General features: G+C 43.7%; 1 protein-coding gene across 1 annotated transcript; it reads right to left on the bottom strand.

Annotated features, from left to right (window-relative positions):
* Positions 1-1,077: 1,077 nt before the first annotated feature.
* LOC112214619 (N-acetylaspartate synthetase-like) lies at positions 1,078-19,006 on the bottom strand. Its single transcript, XM_024373512.2, has 3 exons — positions 18,577-19,006; positions 16,714-16,878; positions 1,078-8,821 (listed from the first exon to the last, which is right to left on the bottom strand). Exons 1-3 carry the CDS (start codon positions 18,890-18,892, stop codon positions 8,454-8,456), a joined length of 849 nt encoding a protein of 282 aa, XP_024229280.1. The 5' UTR covers positions 18,893-19,006; the 3' UTR covers positions 1,078-8,453.
* Between the last annotated feature and the right edge of the window lie 85 nt (positions 19,007-19,091).

Here is a 19,091-nt window from a genome sequence, read left to right as displayed (position 1 = left end):
GGCTTGTGTGCAATTTTTGGAGAGCGTGTTCACTTCAGGGGGAGGGTGGAGGGTAGTGGAGGAGAGCCTCAGTGTGCGAGTGACTCAGCCTACTACTACACAAGTTGATAATGGTTACAACCTTTGGTAACCCAATGCTTTGTTTGTATGGAAACAGACGGTTCTGAATGTGTTATATAATGACTATTACGTGAACGAGTATGATGTGTGATGGACGGCTATTTGTGTTCATTATAATAACTAAAAGAACAGAATGGTATGTAACAGGAAACCAAGGCCAAAGGGTCCCTTAAAAGCCTGCAGTTGTCAAGGGCAACAGAGTTATCTCCAGATAGCCCACCAGCATCCCCATGGCGACAGGGTAGATGGGTGTTGAGTGAGAGAGAGACCTAAGGCTGGATCCATGCTAATGGCAATTTAAGGTTAACAATATAGTTGTTTGATTTTTAAAGCCTCTATATTAAGGTGAATATTGTAGAGTTTGCTTTTTGGAGCCTCTATACCAAGGTGAATCTAAAATGATAGAGTTTTCTCTATTGCCTTTAGCCTGGGTACCAGTCTGGTTGTACTAATATTCCTGTCCTTGTACTCCATGTCATACGCCAAACAGAAGTAAGCCCAAAACAGGTCTGGACTTCAGGCTATATTGCCTATAGTTCTAGTTGAATCTCTCGTGGACAGACTACATAAACATAAATGATACCGTAGATTTGTCATGATACAACGGGATGTGTGAAATAACAAGCAGCATTAGTTCCGGTGCTTTGGACAAATCCCGATTTTGTAGGTGTTGGCATCTTTCGAATTTCGGAAGGGGGGTGGGGGGATAGTTGGCCCATAGACTTGCCTGCAACTTGCAAAGAGAGAGGGGGGAGCTCTTCGTTCGGGTTCCGATCTCCGTTCTAGCTCTTCTCTTTACACTTAATCGAGCATCTGACCAATTACGCAAGACTTTAGTTCTGGGTTAACCGAGATTAAGCTGAATCTAATAGTGTCCACTTTCTTTAATATGACAAACGATATGATATTACATGATCATTTAAATCAACGTTCAAATCAATTGACCGGAGGAACATATAAAAGCTTTATGCATTGTCGTTTTAATTGATACAATATGTACATCCATTTTTCTTTCACAATGCAGGAAATCTTTATCTTTACAGCTTTACAGTGTTCCCATTGATCGGCAAAAAACAAAAAATGGTTAATCAGTAGTAACAATACAGCAGTCAAAAGAAAGGAACGTCAGAAGGAGGAACATAAAGAATAGTCCGTATTCATAAAGCGTCTCAAAGTAGGAGTGCTGATCTAGGATCAGGTTTCCCCAGTCCATAAAATCGTATTGATTGTGATCTAAAAGGTCCAACTGATCCTAGATCAGCATTCCTACTCTGGGATGCTTTGTAAATACGAGCCCAGAAAGGTACACCAGGTCATCACTGCATCTACACTCTATTCAGGTAAGGTCAGGCGCGGTCTGGTCGAGCCGGCCGTACCTTAACCGCGTTTTAACCACGGTCAAATCCCTCTGCCTTATGACCACCTTTCACCTCTTTTCTGCTTGGCTGACCTCTTGCTAAGGCCTTGAGCCAATTGAACCCGTCTCCCTTGGGTTCCCCTAGCCCTCTTCTCATTTGCTCTTCAGTCTCAGACCCTCAACTGTCTGCGATCGCACCCTGATCCATCTTCTCTGTAATAACCCTCTCTTTTCCCTGTCACTGTTTACCTCATTTTTCTTCCCCAGTGGCCTACTTTAAGCACCCAAGGCATCCTCATACAAGGTTCCCTCGCCCCTCTTAATCATAGCCTTAGCCTTGCCACACACTCACTCCCACACTCCTCCCCCTCTCCCTCAGGGGCGGCCCGGCTGGTTGACCTGCCTGCCTCCTCACTCCCTCAGTGTGGCTGCATATCATTTCCCTGCTGCGCTTTGTGTGGGTTGGTTTCCTAGCAACAGACAGCCATCACAGCTCAGGATCTGAAAGTGGAGAGAATATGTTGCTGCTGCACACTTCTAGGGCTAGCTAATACACTGGCTGAGTCTGAAATGACACCCTATTCAGTGCAGTACTTTTGACCGTACCCCTATGAGCCATGGTCAAAAGTAGTGCCAGGGAATAAAGTTCCATTTTGGACACATCCACTAAGTGCTGTGCTACAGTGTTGGGTGCTCTCCAGCCATTGACAGGCCACTCCCTCTCCATCAGAACAGGACAACAGTAGGCTTTTCTCTCTGACTACTGAGGTTAAACCACACAGCACCTTGATCCTGGGAAAGATGGCAGTGGTCTCTGAAAGAAGTTGAAAATGAACCAACGGTCTCTGGCTTGGTGAGTTTAGTGAGAGAGTTGAAAAGATCATTACAATTGAATCTCAGGTTTGGATATATATTTTTTTTGTGTGATTTTGTAAACTTTGTAAAAAAAAAGTTATATTAAGGTATTTCTGTTACAAAATGATCATAAAAAATACCCTGTGGATGCTATTTACAGTAAAATACACTTTACAACTTTATTAAATTGTTGATAGTATATATAAAATAAACGTTGAATCGCTTTCATGGAAATCACACAAGATTTTCATAGAGTTTTTTTTCAGCTTGCGTTTTAAACTTTGTTATGGGCTAACTGATTTTTATTTTCAGTAGTAGTGACAAACCCCTGGCTGTAGTTGAGTTACTGGGATACTCCTCCTGACTACTAGAGAATCAGAAGCAAGATTTAGACTGATAAATAAAGCTCATGACTGATAGATAACAGAGACCACTTTCAGAAACTCTGCCATCTTTCACCTCTCTGCTGGGAAGGACTTTTCTCCCCCCAATACCCCCAATAACACCTGTACAAACAATGCAAGTGGTACACCAGTAGAATTCATCTTCAAGTTTTAAAAAAAAATGTAAAAAAATGAAACAAAAAAACATTTGAAACCTCTTATAAAGAAAAATACAAAAATAATCATTATACAATCACACCTCTTATTCAGGCCTCAACATATCGTCAGTGGTGATGTGTTGCCATGCCAACGGTGATAACGTCACAGCGCCCGAACCTCCGTCACCAGCATATGAGATAACAACAATGCAGCATTTCGTACTAATAAAATAATTTATACGATTGTATTTCGTTATCTCATTGTTTGTTTGTTTTTATTGCTTGATTAGATGGCACGTGAGCAGGGTTTCCAAAATGATACCGATAAATACGGGATTTTGTTGACACTTCTTGAACACAACATAGCAGTTTGAGAGAAAAATGCAACAAAACTTTCACCTTTGGCAAATGTCAAACTTCAACAAATAGCCACGGGTCATAGTAATGCATTTCTTTATATAACGTTGTCTTGTATATAAGCTTATGATACATACGGTATATGAGCAAGAGGTTGTAGATATTGGCTAGGAGGAGAGAAAAAATCCATACTCAAAGAAAAAAAAGACAATTGTGCTACAAGTGCTTCTGCGTTCTTGGTACCTGTGGCCACAGTGGAGAGTTAGTCATCCTGTTAGCCACAGAAGAGTGATAAATTCACCAGAGGAGTACAGAGAGAGGGAGAGTCCATTTTGTCCCGTCCCCCCAGGTAAACTGCCACAGTGACATGCCCCCTCCCCCACACGTTTGGTGGAACATTCCAAAGACAGCCATCTTCTCAGACAGACAGTTCCAATGTCCATTATTTTAGCATTGATGAAATCAACAGAAATTATATATATATATATATATATATATATATATATATATATATATATATATATATATATATATATATATAAAAAAACTGTAAATCAAAACAACAGTAATAGATATAGCTATGTACACAGTCACTCTTAATCATCAAATGTTGTGGTTTTCTCAGCAATAGAAGAACCATTAGCTGCTTTTTGTTATTTTTGTCTTAATCCTTTCTGTCTTAAAAGAAAAAAAATGTTTTAACAATTTCTCGCAACAAAGACCCTTAGTAACGGCACCCATATACATTCATGTCTGCTATTAACTAACTCCACGGCCTTTGAAATCTGCACTCGCCCAGGACAAAACACCTATACTCACAGGAATACTATTTGTGCGGTTTTGATATCTATACTTCTACAATAGTGTGCGTGTTCAACTTGACATCTGGGTGACAGACGTTGAGGGATTCTTGTCTCATACTTGTATTTCCAGGTGGGAGGGACTACGATAAAGTATGAATTGAGTATTTTGTGAGCCTGCATGGTTTCTTCACCACAATTTAGGTGATCGGATGATAGTTTTTGGATTGGAAAGCACTCGATAAAGGAGCGCTCCAATGAGAGAGGCGTTTAGTTCTGATGCAGCACACATGTCTGAAACCCTTTGCAGATAACAATACATGAACATTCTCCAATGTTCCCAAGTCAACACTAACAATATTTCCCTATTTTCTCAGAACCAAAAGAAAAGAAGAAAGAAAAAAAAAACATTTTCTCTTGAATTGTACATCAGCAGAGGTTCAGTGGAATGGTATGGAATAGTATTATTAAGTTAGAGAATCACACTAGTGGTGGTGGTTGCATACAGTATTTCTTCTACTTTCTAATACTGAGTATGCTTTACCAGAATCAAGAAGTACTAAGACCAGACCGAACAGGGCATAGCATAGCATTCCCCATATAAACACAGGCTTGACCCTTTTACGAAACAGAATACAGTAAAATGCATTGTAGGCTAGTGACATAACAGTGTAGTTTGTCTGTTCCTCTCTAACAACTTAAAACAGGAAATTAATAATTAGCTACCTTAAGCCATATAGATTGTTGGTGGGATATTTGAATGTCAGCATGTAATTATTACAGTACATAAGGCTTTTGCGGAGTCTTGGTATACTATTACGTCATTTATCAAGAACACAAATAGTAGCCTAGGCTGAGATCACCCACAATGCTTAACGAGAGGGTATATTATTATTGAAATGGCGACAGCAGCATTCATGGCTCAGTTTGATAAGACTTCACATTCATCTTTTAGCAGACATGAGTCCACTTACTACATTACTATGTAGTGTACACTTGTAGTGAACACCAGAGGAGGCTGGTGGGAGGAGCTAAGGAGGAAGGGCTCATTGTAATGTCTGGAATGGAATTATTGGAACGGTATCAAACATATGGGAACCACACGTTTGACTCCGTTTCATCTACTCCATTCCAGCCATTACAATGAGCCTGTCCTCCTACAGCTCCTCCCACCAGCCTCTGGCATACCTTCTTAGTAAGTACGCTCTTATAGCCTCACCATTTAACCTCTGCCTCCTACATTCTGGTGGATCCACACCAAAATACTATACCCAGGTCTGTTCTGAAATTTTCAGATGGGGGGGATTGATCATAATTTAGATCATTTAGTACGTCCCAAATTTGACACTATTCCGAATGGCACCCTATTCCCTATATAGTGCACTACTTTTGACCAGGTCAAATTGGAGAAGGAGAAAAAATCTGGGCTAACTGGTTCATTTTTTTGTGCCCTCCACATCTCAATTCACATGGTTGAATGAGGAAGAGGGGAGTGTCAGAACAGTGAGAAGTCCTCTGATAATACAGCAGACAGTTAGTCGAATGACCCAACATCTGATACATCAACATGATCTCACTGCTTTATTTGACGTTTGTCAAAACGACCCAAGGACAAACTATGACCTTGTCACATCTCCATAGGATTCTTCTCACTGTGCATGATATCACCACTCCCTTGATAAAAAGAGTCCATTGATAATATCAACTTAATGCAAAAATGAAACGTTTTATCTCCACTGCTTGCCATGTGGTACAATGTATCCTATAAGACATTTTCATTCAAAGACACTTCTCATGCAAAAAAAAAAAGTTTTTTTTTTCTCTTGACAAAGAAACACACATTTTTGTTTATATGTTCAGCTAAAAAATAGATATTTTTTTAAATGTCGTTTTCCGATTATTTTTCCAGGGCAGGCACCGTACGTATATACGCACACACCAGGAACAGAGGCATGCCACACTTGCATTGCTTTTGCATTTTACAATTGGCAGGCTTGATGTCATCAAGGCAGTGCTGCGCTGCGGTGAGTGGGTTTAATGCACCTCTTCATCTACCCTACCTCCACACACAACCACACACACACACACACACACACACACACACACACACACAGATACACACTCAACACACACATACACGCTCAACACACAAACACTCAACCAGACACTCAACACACACAAACACTCAACCAGACACTCAACACACACAAACACAAACTTAACACACACACCTATGCATCCTCCACCATCGTTGCAGGGAGGGGCCAGACTGCTTTGATGACATCACAATAGGGGCAGGTTTATTTTTTTTGGGGGGGGGTGGTTGTGTTACAAGCTCAAATGGAATAAAAGCAGCGCAGCAAGACTGTGGCGCATGCAGAGATGGGGTGGGGAGTGGGTAGAAGAGAGGGGAGGGGTGGGGGGTCTGGCCCAGGGTTGCAGTCAGATTTATGAATGGGGGGTCAGAAGGGGGAGTAGAAGTCAAGGCAAGGAGGATCAGCACAATTCATGACATCTTTTTGTCAACTTTTTTTTTTAAACATTTAATTTCTGGATTTTTGTACAAGTATGACAAACTCTTGGGCTCATAGAAGTTGTATCTCTCCCTCTGCTGGTTCTGTCTCTGATAGGAGGATGGAAATGGAGAGAGTGGTTATCTTTATGAAGGGGAGGGAGAGGGACGTCTTTTGGGTTTGTCAGCTACATACTGTACAGAGTATTCCAACTGTATACACATTAATACATACACAGAAGGATATAAATATACCTGTAAATTGGATATAGTATTGTGTCTAAATTCAAACTGAAACATTTGTGCTTAGATACATTTTGTTAAGCCAGCTATGTACTGTAAGTCCGCAAATATTTTGAATAATGTATTAGGTCTACCCAAGTAGTTTCCCCCAGTTACCTGGTTTAAATATATATTAGATTGCGGTTACTATGTACATGTAGGAGTATCCATAAAATGTGCATACTACAAAGTAGCAATGCTTCCATCAAATGTTGTGAATAATAATAACATCTCTAATTTCTCAATCAAATACCAAACATATTCAAAATGTTCAAATTTATCTTGATTCAATTAGTAAAACATTGATAATTACACATAAAACTCAGTAACACTCAATGTTTCATTAGATTAGATAATTTACTCATTAGAAAAACCCATGATTAAATTAGTAATATGATTAACATTGACACAGTATTCACCCTGCATGGGTACGTACCCCTGGCCTGAACTACCCTCTCGTCTTCCCAACCAATCAGAGAGACCCTCTTCATAGTTCCCATGCAGGTGGAATGGAATCATAGAATTAGATTCTGACACTGTGTTGAATGAGGGGAAGAGAACGTGACCAAAGATGGAGGAAATAGTGAAAGCAGAAAGCAGGAGGGTTTAGGAAACAGAAAATGCACTGTGTCTGCATCTAAAATTACACCCTTTTTCTTACACCGTGTACTACTTTTGACTAGAGCCCTATGGGCCTTTGTTAAAAGTAGTGCAATATATAGGGAATAGGGTGCCATTTGGGACGCAAGCCTGTTTGTGTTTGTTTTCCTGCCTATGCAGGATCCACAGTGTGTGTCCACAGTACATGTCCTGCCTGTTCCTCCTGTCTCTCCACAGGGCTGGTACAGTACACTTGATGACCCTTGCTGTGCTTCAATATGGGCTGAGCTGGAGAAATGCCAACCTACTTTGTCTTTTTGTCCAGGTCTTTTTGGGCACAAACGTTGTTGTGACAATGGAGAGGGCTTAGGCGGGCTAACGAGAGACAGGGTGCGTTTGAGATAGAAACTATTCAGATAGAAATGCCATGTATAGGGCGGACACGAATGCCTGTTTTCCATGGCAAAGGACAATGACTGTTCTACGTGATATATTTCTATCTGAATGTTACGGAACACGCCACCCTCCTGATTAAGCCTCTGATTGGTGTTCTGAAGGGGGTGGGAGGGGATTTTAGTAAAGGGAGGGTGGAAGGAAGGATGGGGGGGATTTTGTCATGGTGATCGAAAAACTGATTGCAATCAAATTTCTATCAAAAGCAACGGGAACACTCAATTGATGATGTCATTTGAATAGGCTTGGGACGGTGATATATGTTAGGGATTCTTTTTTCTTACAACAGGAAAGGACGGGAAAATAGGCAAAACAAAATAATTTACTCAAAGGCGGGGGGGGGTAAAACACTAAATCTAAAATGTAAAACAAAAACCCATAAGTTAATGACTTAGAAATAATGAATAGACATAGTAGCGGTAAGTAGTAAGAAGAAGTAACTGATACAAAATAAAGTTGTCAGAGGAGTATAAGATTGATCGGGGACTTGGTCGAGGCTCGTCGGGCGAGGGGCTCTGCTTCGAGGAGGAGGTGTCGTTGCTCTCTCTTTCCATCCCTCTCTCCCTCTCTAACCCCTCACTCCTCGCGGAGCTGCAGGCGGTAACGCTGGTAACGGATCTGAAAGAAGAGCCTCTCTAGCGGCGAGCCGCTCATGCCAGGCAGCATGTAGTCCTCGCTCCCGCCCGTCCGCCGGAAGCCCAGTGACTCGTACAGCTTGTGGGCGGCCATTTTGACGGCGGTGGTTCCCAGGACAACGGCGGCGTAGTTGTTGTGCACGGCGAACTCCAGCACGCGGCGCCCCAGCACCTTGGCGATGCCCTTGCCGCGGAAGCGCGAGTCCACCGACATGCGGCGCAGCTCCACCGTGTTATCGTCCTCCCGGCCCTGCGCAGCCACGATGCCGACCACCTGACCCTCCAGCACTGCCACCCAGAAACACGAGCCTGGAGGACCAGAGAGCCCAGTTAGACACACACACTATACCAAAACATCACATACCACTGCCAACAGCACCAACACAACACATATCACATACCACTGCCAACAGCACCTGCACAACACATATTACATACCACTGCCAACAGCACCAACACAACACATATCACATACCACTGCCAACAGCACCAACACAACACATATCACATACCACTGCCAACAGTACCAACACAACACATATCTCATACCACTGCCAACAGCACCAACACAAATCTGACAGAATATATACTTTACATTTAAACCCCAAACGACCTGATGTGAAGGGGCTGAAGCAATAAGGGAGTGGCAGCCGGACCTATGACTGCCCACGGACCACGGCTGTCCTTATTGGACTACTGGTTGACTCAGTGAAGGACTGACACAAGAAGTGAGCAGAGGTGCCCCATTAGCCCCCTACACTATTTGCCATAACCCTGGGACCTCATTGCAGGCCAGCTAACATTAACATGTCATTCATCACACATCACAGACCTCAGAGCCTCTGGCTGGGTGGATCAAATGTAGAGTGGACTCCCATCCCCTAACTATGGCCAGTACAACAATCATTAAAGCCACAATCTGCAATATTTCCTGCTGTTCAAAGGCCATTTGAATGAAATATGCCTACAAGGTGGCAGCCTGGGCTTGTGAAACGGCAGATTGTGGCTTTAACCCGGCACCACTGCTCATGTGTATCGGGATATCTCAGAAATTACGGACTGGAGTTAATGAGTTCAGATTACAGAGCAATTAGAGGTTGCTTTACAATGGCTTCTGTCAAGTAACACGACCATGTGATGCAGTTAAGATGGCAAACATGAGGATGGTTCACTCTTGGCTGTCCCCGTAGGAGAACCTTTTGTAGAACCCTTTTGAGGTTCCGTGTAGAACCCTCTGTGGAAAGGGTTCCACACGGGAACCCAAAAGAGTTCTCCTATGGCGACAACCAAAGAACTTTTAGGTTCTAGATGGCCTTTTTTTTTTTTTTTGTCTAAGAGTGTTGTTAAGACCGGCGTAAAGCCTGTGGTAAAGACAGGCTAGCTGCTTTGACAACAACATAGCACTGTATCATTTATATTTGAGTCATTCAGCATAGCTCCTACGCAGAGCTACTTACAGACTAAGGTTAGGAGGGAAAAAAAACAGACACATATTGCAGGTAGACCTTTTTCCTCAAAATAGCCCCAGTCAGCAGAATCAGGGCAAGGGAAGGGAAAAAAAGCAAGTACTAATGTGGGTGCAAGAAAGTGAGGTGGAATATCGCATGGCCCCGGCACACACATTATAGAGCTGTATGAGAGAGTCTGTCCTGTTGGTAAGATATGCCAGTTATGGCCTTGTCAAACCCACTAACTGGATGGATCTACTAAAAGGAAGTAAGGAAGGAGGGATTCTACACACGAAACACTCCGGTCACATAGCGGCGGCTGGTGTTTCCATTGGCAACTGGAGTGAAGTGTATCAGAGAGATGGAGAGCATGAGAGAGAGAATCAACTGGAGAATGAGGGAGGTAAGGCAGAGTGAAAATAAAAGTTGACAGAGGCTGGCGCTAACTGCTTAATAGCATTATTTGCTCTGAGAGATGCTCATAATGAAAAGTACAGTCGTAGGCCCGAGCTGTCCCTCAACGTTAGGGCGATTAGACCCTCAGGGAGAGACAGAGAGACAGACAAATACAGGCACACAGGACAGAGAAGGAAGGACACAAACACACACGTCAACAGATAAATGTTCGTCCACAATGTAACCTGACCAGGGGAGAAAGAAAAAAAACTCCTGGTCTCAGTCATAGTAAAAACAGTTTTATACAGTATTGAAATGTTTTCTGCTCAACTTCGTAACGTATTCTTAAGTCCATGCCTGCCGCGTTTTTACCTGTGTCAGCATGCCAGATAGTAGTTGCGTCGACGAGAGTACAAAGATTCCCTGTCAGCCTCTGTTGTAACGTGAGAGTACAGCGCTGTCGTCCGTGTGTCGTAGCTACGGTATCTACAGTGTAAAGGGGTCGGTACAGTACCGTGTTGGGAGGACGCTGGATAAGTCATTGTAAAGAAGACCGGCTTACTATATCCTCATTCTGATAAACCGTCTCCCCAAGTTGATTTTGGATTTGCAAACCCCTCCAAGAACTACAAGGTGAAAACAGATGACCTTTTCTCTTTCCTTCAGCAGGCAAAATGTGTTGCACGGATGCAACAGTAAACTGTTGCTGAAAATAGCATTTTTTCAATGTCAGCGGTATTGGTGACATGTCCTTGTAGTCAAGTACAGCACAGAGAATATTCTGCCTTTTCTGGGACTGACTGACTGACTGGAAGATGGACACACAGGTTTTACATTCACCAAAGGGTCACCGACACACACAATCTGATACTCGCACACACGCACATACCAGACACACAAGCACACTCGCTCAAACACATCACGTCATGGGGCGAGTGGTGAAACGATGCGAATGTGCTGGAAGCCAACGTTATGAGGGATTTAAAGGGCCCTGTGGGATTCATTGGATTAGTGTTTGATTGAATAAAACAACTGTCAGATGTCCTGCGGCAGGGTCGCCGCGGTAACAAGCCTGCTGATCCAGACACACACTCCATGACATGTGGGCATCACAGCTGGGGAGGCAGTAGCAGGCAGCTAGATCTGCAAGCAGAGTGAATGTTGGGCCGGGACATTTTCCCCATTTGACCTTGGTCATATTGTGTGTGCAGGGTTCAGAGTGGGTCAGACAGTGACTTCTTGTGTTGACTCTTCCTTGTCTGTAGTCCCAACGCAGGAGAATGTATGAGGCGTCTTTTGGAATAGTTACACTTTGGAAGGGGCAGATTCACTCAAGGTACGGTGTACCGTGTCAGCGTCTTTCATTTTTGTTAAAGGGTAGGTTTCACGTATTTTTTTCCCCAGAAATCTAACAGTGTGGTGGTATTTGACCTTATACTCACGATGTGATAGCTAATTCAAAATCAGACTTAAGTTTCCAGCGCTTTATCTCAGAAGAGAGCATGATGTGAGGCGTGCAGTTAGTTACCCAGAGGCCCTGTCTCTGGGGGGCTACAAAGAGGAAGGGGGAAGGGAGACGGAGGGGGGTGAAGGGACGGCCACGCCTCTGAAACTGAAGCCGTCACCATCTGTCTGAGCAGGGCCTGTGCCAACAGTCAGCACGGGACGGGACAACCAGGCACACCAGCCCTAGCTCTGTGTGTGTGTGTGTGTGTGTGTGTGTGTGTGTGTGTGTGTGTGGAGGGGCCTGAGACAGTGACATACACTCATGTCCTGTGTCTGACGCCGTGACGAGAGAAAGGTCGGTCGGAGAATCTCCGAAGCCTTCTCTTCCTTCTTCTCCCCCTCCTTTGGGAAGCAGGGGCTATGAGAAGAAGGGATCTGCTGGTTAAGAGTCAGATATGGAGAATGAGAGGAGATAGCTAGACTAGAGAGCAGGATCATAGAGCATGAAGGACATTCATTTGTCTTCAGTCCTCCTGTATTGGTAGATGGGTAGGGGGCAACAGGGAGGGGTTGGGGGTTAGACAAGGGAGCTGATCTATCATAGACCCGGGCCAAGATGAGCGCGGGGGGGGGGGTTCTTGGATTTAACCAGGCTAAGAGGACTCTACCACCGACCAAAACGGGGAGGGATGGGTCGACTTGAAAGATGCAGATAAAATCTCATGGCGGTAAGGAATGAGAGAGAGCTTACACGCGCTCTAAAGGTACAGATTTTTTACTCAGGATTTATTTTGACGGCCTTTTCTCTTCTAACTGCGAAAGGAAAAGAACATACTACCTGCCATGCATGTGCATTGGATTGGAGACAGTTAAATATGGCGTTATGACACGACTATGAACCCTCTCCCTCCCTTTTTATTGTGCTTAACAAGATTAGTGTCTATCCTTTCCGTTGAAACATATGAGGGTAATTCAGTTGATAAGCGTTGAGTCTAGACGGCGCACACCCTGACTGTGCGTGTGTCTAAGATGAAACAAAAGCTCATTAACAGCTTGTGTCTGCTGAAAGTGTGTGTGCGTTCATGCTCGTTACAGATCATCCCTATTTTAGGGTTAAGCGTGTGTGTGTGTGTGTGTGTGTGTGTGTGTGTGTGCGAGAGAGCAGTGTGAGGTGTGATATCTGCAGTGCGTGGCCTCCTCACTCCCCAAGTCACAGACCCCTCCCCCACGTGGAATGCTCCCTCCCCTGGGAACAGAGTGCATGTTGGGAGTATGGATCTGCCTGACATCTATACCACACCCTGACAGATGAGACTCGGACAAGGAGACCAGGGGCATACACATGCTTACATACACACATCCACACACACATGTTTACACACATGAAGGTGTACGGGCACACACAGCACATGCCCAAACACACAGATCTCAAGACCAACAAGCTCCACCATATCTACCTGTGTCCAGTCATACATAATACTTCCTACCCCTTGTACGTTACAACCAACTACACACACACACACACACACACACACACCCAGCCTGCACTCGTTCTCCGTTACAGCTCCATTAGCTCTGAGAGGAGCAGTGTAGGAGCATTAATCACTTAAAGGGGCTGCAGCACTGGCCTTTTCCCATTAATTTAACTACCCTGCCCGGGCTAATCACTGTGTGTGTGTGTGTGTGTGTGTGTGTGTGTGTGTGTGTGTGTGTGTGTGTGTGTGTGTGTGTGTACACTTGTCCAATTTAGGTCCTCTCAATCCTAGGGTCAGAGGCTAGGAGGGATCATAAAAAGTCCCTTCCCCCCCTCCTCTTCCTTTAAAGCTCTACCCCAAACCATTTTTTATGAACCTCGAAGATAATGTGGCATAAGGCAGAGGAAGAAGTGCTATTGTCTGCGAGTCTCACCCGCATATTCATAAAGATCGGACCACATTATTGGTCATCCATTAAAGATCGGACCACATTATTGGACATCCATTAAAGATTGTATTGGTCACCTGGGAGTGACTAACTATAGTGTTCAGAAACGATAATGTTGTTAACATCTTATTTTGCTTCTGGTGTGGGTCCATTGTTGCCTAGCTACAGACTCCTTGCTCCGGCCAAATGCTACGCCACGCCCGCGTACATGCCACGCCCGTGGACGTTAGTTTCTTCTCCACGATGAGTCCTGATCTGAGAACCTCCCTGACCATTCACCGAATGCGAACACATTCGGGGCCGTCTGATTGGTCCACAAACCGATGGGTTGGGCCAGAGTCAGAACACACTGTAGTTTGAAAATGTGTCATTGGCTTTGATACTCTGATTGGTTAAAGACGATCCAATCGCTGATGACTTTGTTTTGTACAACGCCCCTCGTCACCACAAACGACTTCAACGATAGCAGTCTCAGACTGTAGCAAACAGAGCTACAACAAAAAATATGTTTTTTGAGGAGCGGTTCTGTGCTATTGACGTGTGTTTGGTTGCGTCATTGTATTATGAATGAATAAGACGCTTACTGAAATTTGCTATGACATTTATAGAACATAAATTCAGTGGATGGAGAATGGAGAATAAAGAATTCTCTCTCTCTCTCAACAGGGACAGGAGGAAGAAAGGGAGTGGAAAGATAGGTGCAACATGTATCTACTGTGTGTAACTACCTCACCTTTGTCTGTACTCTACCCGGCAACCCCTATCACCACACACACGTGCCCACACTCCGTGGCCAGACTCAGATATGCTGATAACAACCCATCTGGCCAGTGTTATCACTGCTCTGGGGCTCAGGATGGAACCAGGTGACTGTAGTGTGGAGACACATTGGCCCACCTACTTATCCCCTCGGTTGCGTCCCAAATGGCTCCCTATCCCCTACATAGTGCACTACTTTTGACCAGAGCCCAACGGCAATAGGGTAACATTTGGGATTGGACCCAAGCTTTATACTGTCCTGTTGTGCAGTAGGTCAAGGAGCTTGGTTTTGCCTTGTGCCTATTCACGCCATTGAGGTATAAAAGAACTGGAGACCGCATCCAAGATGTCCGACCGCTGTTTTCAACATAATGTACTCAAGTTCGCATACGCCGATTCATGGACCGTCTATATCCGGGTTGCAGCCTGTTTACACGGCCCAACTTCACACGCGCAGAGGTAGAAACCGTGCTTCCAGACCGGAACCCTGGCCACTTGATTCACACCGATCAATATGTCTTGTATAACATCCTATAAGGCCTTGTTACTGTTAATTGTGTATGCTTGGTATAGACAACAGCACAGTGGTGTATATGTACAGGCCAGATGATTCAGTAAAGTGGATTGATTGGTTGGTTAATGAAACAGAATGTATTGATTGGTTGATAGTACCAAAGGGATTTCAGGGAGAACTCATGCTGGTAGAATGAATGTCCTGGTTCTTTTGTTGTTAAGAATCCCTAGTCAACCCCCCAAAAAAAAAAATGCCCCTATTGTTCCTGGTAAGTCCTATGCACACACACACACCTATGAGCTGAGCAGAGGACTGAAGTAACAGCTGGCCTTTAGTGACAGTGGGATGAATAAACGCACACACACACACACACTGAAGAAGAGATAACCGTATGTATCTTTTTCCTGGCTAGTTGAGGCCGGTAGACATAACCGTGTTGCTGCTCATCGTGTCAGTGACTGGCCCTCTCACCCTGCACTGTATGACTCACTGACTACTGACACATACACACACACTGCCCATGGCAGGAATGTGAAAGGGTGGAAGCCACTGTAAATCAATGCACTCTTACTATCATATGACGCCTGCTCTTTCCCTCTCTCTTTCTCTCTCGCTCTCTCACACACACACACACAGTCTCTCTCTGACAGACCCACACGCTCACACATACAAAGACCTGCAGCGGTTAATCCCATTAATATCCTGTGTGACTCCTACACACACACACACACACACAGTGGATAACTGTAGCTGCCGGACACAAAGTGAGAGACAAAGACAAGAATCAATGATGGGCTTAACGAACACCTGCCCTTAAGTAGCTTCGCAAATAGGGTCCGACTGACCCCAAAATGTTGGGTGTGTGTGTGTGTGTGTGTGTGTGTGTGTGTGTGTGTGTGTGTGTGTGTGTGTGTGTGTGTGTGTGTGTGTGTGTGTGTGTGTGTGTGTGTGTGTGTGTTTTAGAGAGAAAAAGGTTTGATTTGATTATAGCCAAGCGTTTTGGAACGGAACCCGGAGGAAGTGTGGTCACAGCTCAATTCCTCTTATCAGAATGGATAAGAGGATCATAAGAGAGTGATTGATTTTCCTAGTTAGGTAATATAGTTGAGGAAATGACTCCAATGAGGCTTGGCCGACACAGAGTGGACAGTCTGCTGCAGAAAGTGTATCAGCAGTTTCCATCTCAGAATCAATAGGCCCAGTAGCATGGTGTGCCCTGGCTCCCTCTGTAACTAAGTAGAGCGGAGCGAGTCGCCCCGCATACTTAATAGGCAGGCAGACTGCCTCCGTTTCTGAACACACAGGTTACATCCCAAATGGCACCCTATTCCCTACATAGTGCACTAGTTTTGATCAGTTAGTGTGCTGTGTCGGGCATAGAGTGCCATTTGGAATGCAGCCATGCTGTCACTATCCAACTCCTGCTGTGCTTAATACAGGCAGGGAGAGCCTATGACACTGAGAGAGACTATACTTTGTGTTTGTGTGCATGTGTGTGTGGGGAGGGGGGATTTGGATACTTTCAGAGGGTCTGTGATTCCATATTTGCATAGGGCTATGTTTTGTATCCCATCATTTTTTTTAAATCCCATAATTCACTAAAAGCTTAATGTCTGTGGATGAACTTTATATGCTGAGAAAGACAACAGATCATACATTTCCACAGATCATATATAGTTTCTGTTTTGTGTCCAATCTCCCACTAGCCCTCTTACCTGTGGGTTTCATGTAATACTCCTCGATGTCCGCCATGTCAGTTCGGAGCGCGCAGGCCAGATAGTTGTGGATAACTTTGCTGCTGTAGAAGTAGCGCGCGGCCATGAGAACGAACGGCGCACAGCTGGTCAGCGTGAGGGATTTGCTCACAACAAAGCACATTACTATGGAGATAAGGAAGAAAAATAAACGATACCTGTCAGAAAAGAGAATCAAATGTTGGATTTTGGCGGAAGTCACACACACAATATATATTATATAACCAAACAGTGACATTCCAAAAAATAAGTTGCTTAAAAATAACGAAGATCAGTCCCTAATATCACACATTTTGTTTACTGTAGAGAAAGCGATTGACAACCGACGAGCAAACATCACATGACATCCTATGTTGAGTCTATGTATTTATTTGACTCGATGCAAACAGATTTTCTACACAGCCTATCAATATCATCTCTGGTTCATTTACAGTCAGTGATTTTTGGAAGTAGCCTATTTCTCTGGTTTGGCCGCACGGAAGCGCCAGAGCGGAACCCGGCACACAGACAGGCTGTGCAGCAGCATTATGTTGTCGTCTGGTCTGCCATACAAACATCTTTTACTCCATTGCACCACGACATGGCGTGCTTACTGTCAACATAGACATTAGGCTACATTGTAGCGACGTGGTCCTAAATTATAGCGTCAATTTCATATTAAAGAACTTTAAATAAAGGTTAAATAAATAAAACAATTATACACACATTTCCAGACAAAATGTCAACAGTGAAATAGGCTTATGTGAGATGTTTTGTTGGTCATTATGGTCACTTACCACGGCACAGACAAAGGCATGAGGTGTAAAAAAAAAAGTCTTGTTTTAGATGGTGTACATTTAAATGACAATAATGATTATGGAATATATATAGCGTAACACATGTTGTGGTGAATTGTTATTCGAAATTTGGTGCGTAATGCCATTCATTCACATCATAGACTAAACTATGTGTAATGCGTCTGACCATATGGATCAAGTGTGCCATAAGAACACCCATGCATATCATACATGGGGAAATTTACGAAATTAACATCTCCACTAATTAATTATAAACAATGCCAACATGCACACATGGCTAGTGGTGGTGGTGCATTAACGCACTGCCTGCAGGCACAGTATAACACATGTGTGTAGCGTATGCTGATGGAAACTGGTGATAGGATGCAATTGGTGCACGCTAGCGCACACTGTGGGCCAATCCTCACATTCTATTAATTAATTAATGCATCCAACCTAACCGGCAACTGACATCATTGCCCCCTACATGCACACCAAACAGGCCCACCCGCTACATGCACCATGCGTTTTAACCATGCCTTTGTGTTGCGGTTTGATGCGATGCTGCACATGAGCTACGCTACATGCCGGTATCGAAGATCCAACACACATCCACACACGAACTCGAGAAGAAATCGACAATTATTCAATGTATTTGTTGTTATTGAATTTGTATAATATGAAATCCTTTTCCTCTTGATGAAAGTTTCACATAGCATGTATTTGTGCCATTAAATGAATAAAGCACTTTAAAAAGAAAGAAAAGAGGTCAACGAATTATCAATTGACATTTCGATGCTCCAACAGATTATGGCTTTCCTTCAACTTAATTTCAACTCACTTCTAACTTAAAAAAAAAAAGATATATATGTTTTTACAATAATTGGTTTTCATGTGTTAGTATGGATGGGTTATTCATAATGTCTTTGACAAGAATAATTTGTAAATACATGGGTAAAATGAAAATAGTTTTTCTATGGGTAATGGCAACTTTTAACGAATTTCAGGCCAGTAAATCGTTAAGTATATGGGAAATCTTGTCACTTACGTGTCAGAAGAACATATAAGAATTGGGTTTGACTTTGCTGTAATATGCCTCTGAATGCGGTGTTGGGGATTCTCTCCATGATCCCCTCGTAAAAGATGCGACGCACTTCCACATGGTCCGTGCGCTCAAACTCACGGATAAAAACCGTATCTTTCCTCACATCATTTTCCTCGATCGGATTCGGTGCCGGTGTGGAAGAAGTCCACATTTGCGAGGAGGAAACGATAATAGAATCTTTTTTGGTCCCTTGTATGGCATCGTGTTCATCCGCAACAATTTTAGTCTCGCAAACCATTTTTGGAGACGAACAATGCATGCAACTGGCCTCAAAGAACTGTAACCTCAGAAATAATATAAATGGGATATGATGCGTTTATAAATATGGAAAGAAAAAAGACGGGGAGTGTTTCTGCTGCAACCCTGAGCGTTTCTGCATGACCAAGGGTTGCAGGAAAACATTTAGCCTATTTATAATGGGCCGTAGTGGATGCATTCAGATTCAGGGGCCGGGGTGG

Source organism: Oncorhynchus tshawytscha, linkage group LG09, assembly GCF_018296145.1.
Source record: "Oncorhynchus tshawytscha isolate Ot180627B linkage group LG09, Otsh_v2.0, whole genome shotgun sequence".
In the NCBI taxonomy this organism is placed as follows: Eukaryota; Metazoa; Chordata; class Actinopteri; order Salmoniformes; family Salmonidae; genus Oncorhynchus; species Oncorhynchus tshawytscha.
The sequence above is the reverse complement of the archived record's forward strand: the minus strand, read 5'-3'. Positions and strand labels throughout refer to the sequence as shown.

Bases quoted from the DNA above. Each gene is read 5' to 3' on its own strand.
- LOC112214619 (XM_024373512.2), bottom strand. From the start codon at position 18,892: ATGCATTGTTCGTCTCCAAAAATGGTTTGCGAGACTAAAATTGTTGCG. The intron at 16,879-18,576 runs GTAAGTGACAAG...TTATCTCCATAG, and splicing joins CTTATATGTTCTTCTGACAC to TAATGTGCTTTGTTGTGAGC. The intron at 8,822-16,713 runs GTAAGAGGGCTA...CTGGTCCTCCAG, and splicing joins GTATTACATGAAACCCACAG to GCTCGTGTTTCTGGGTGGCA.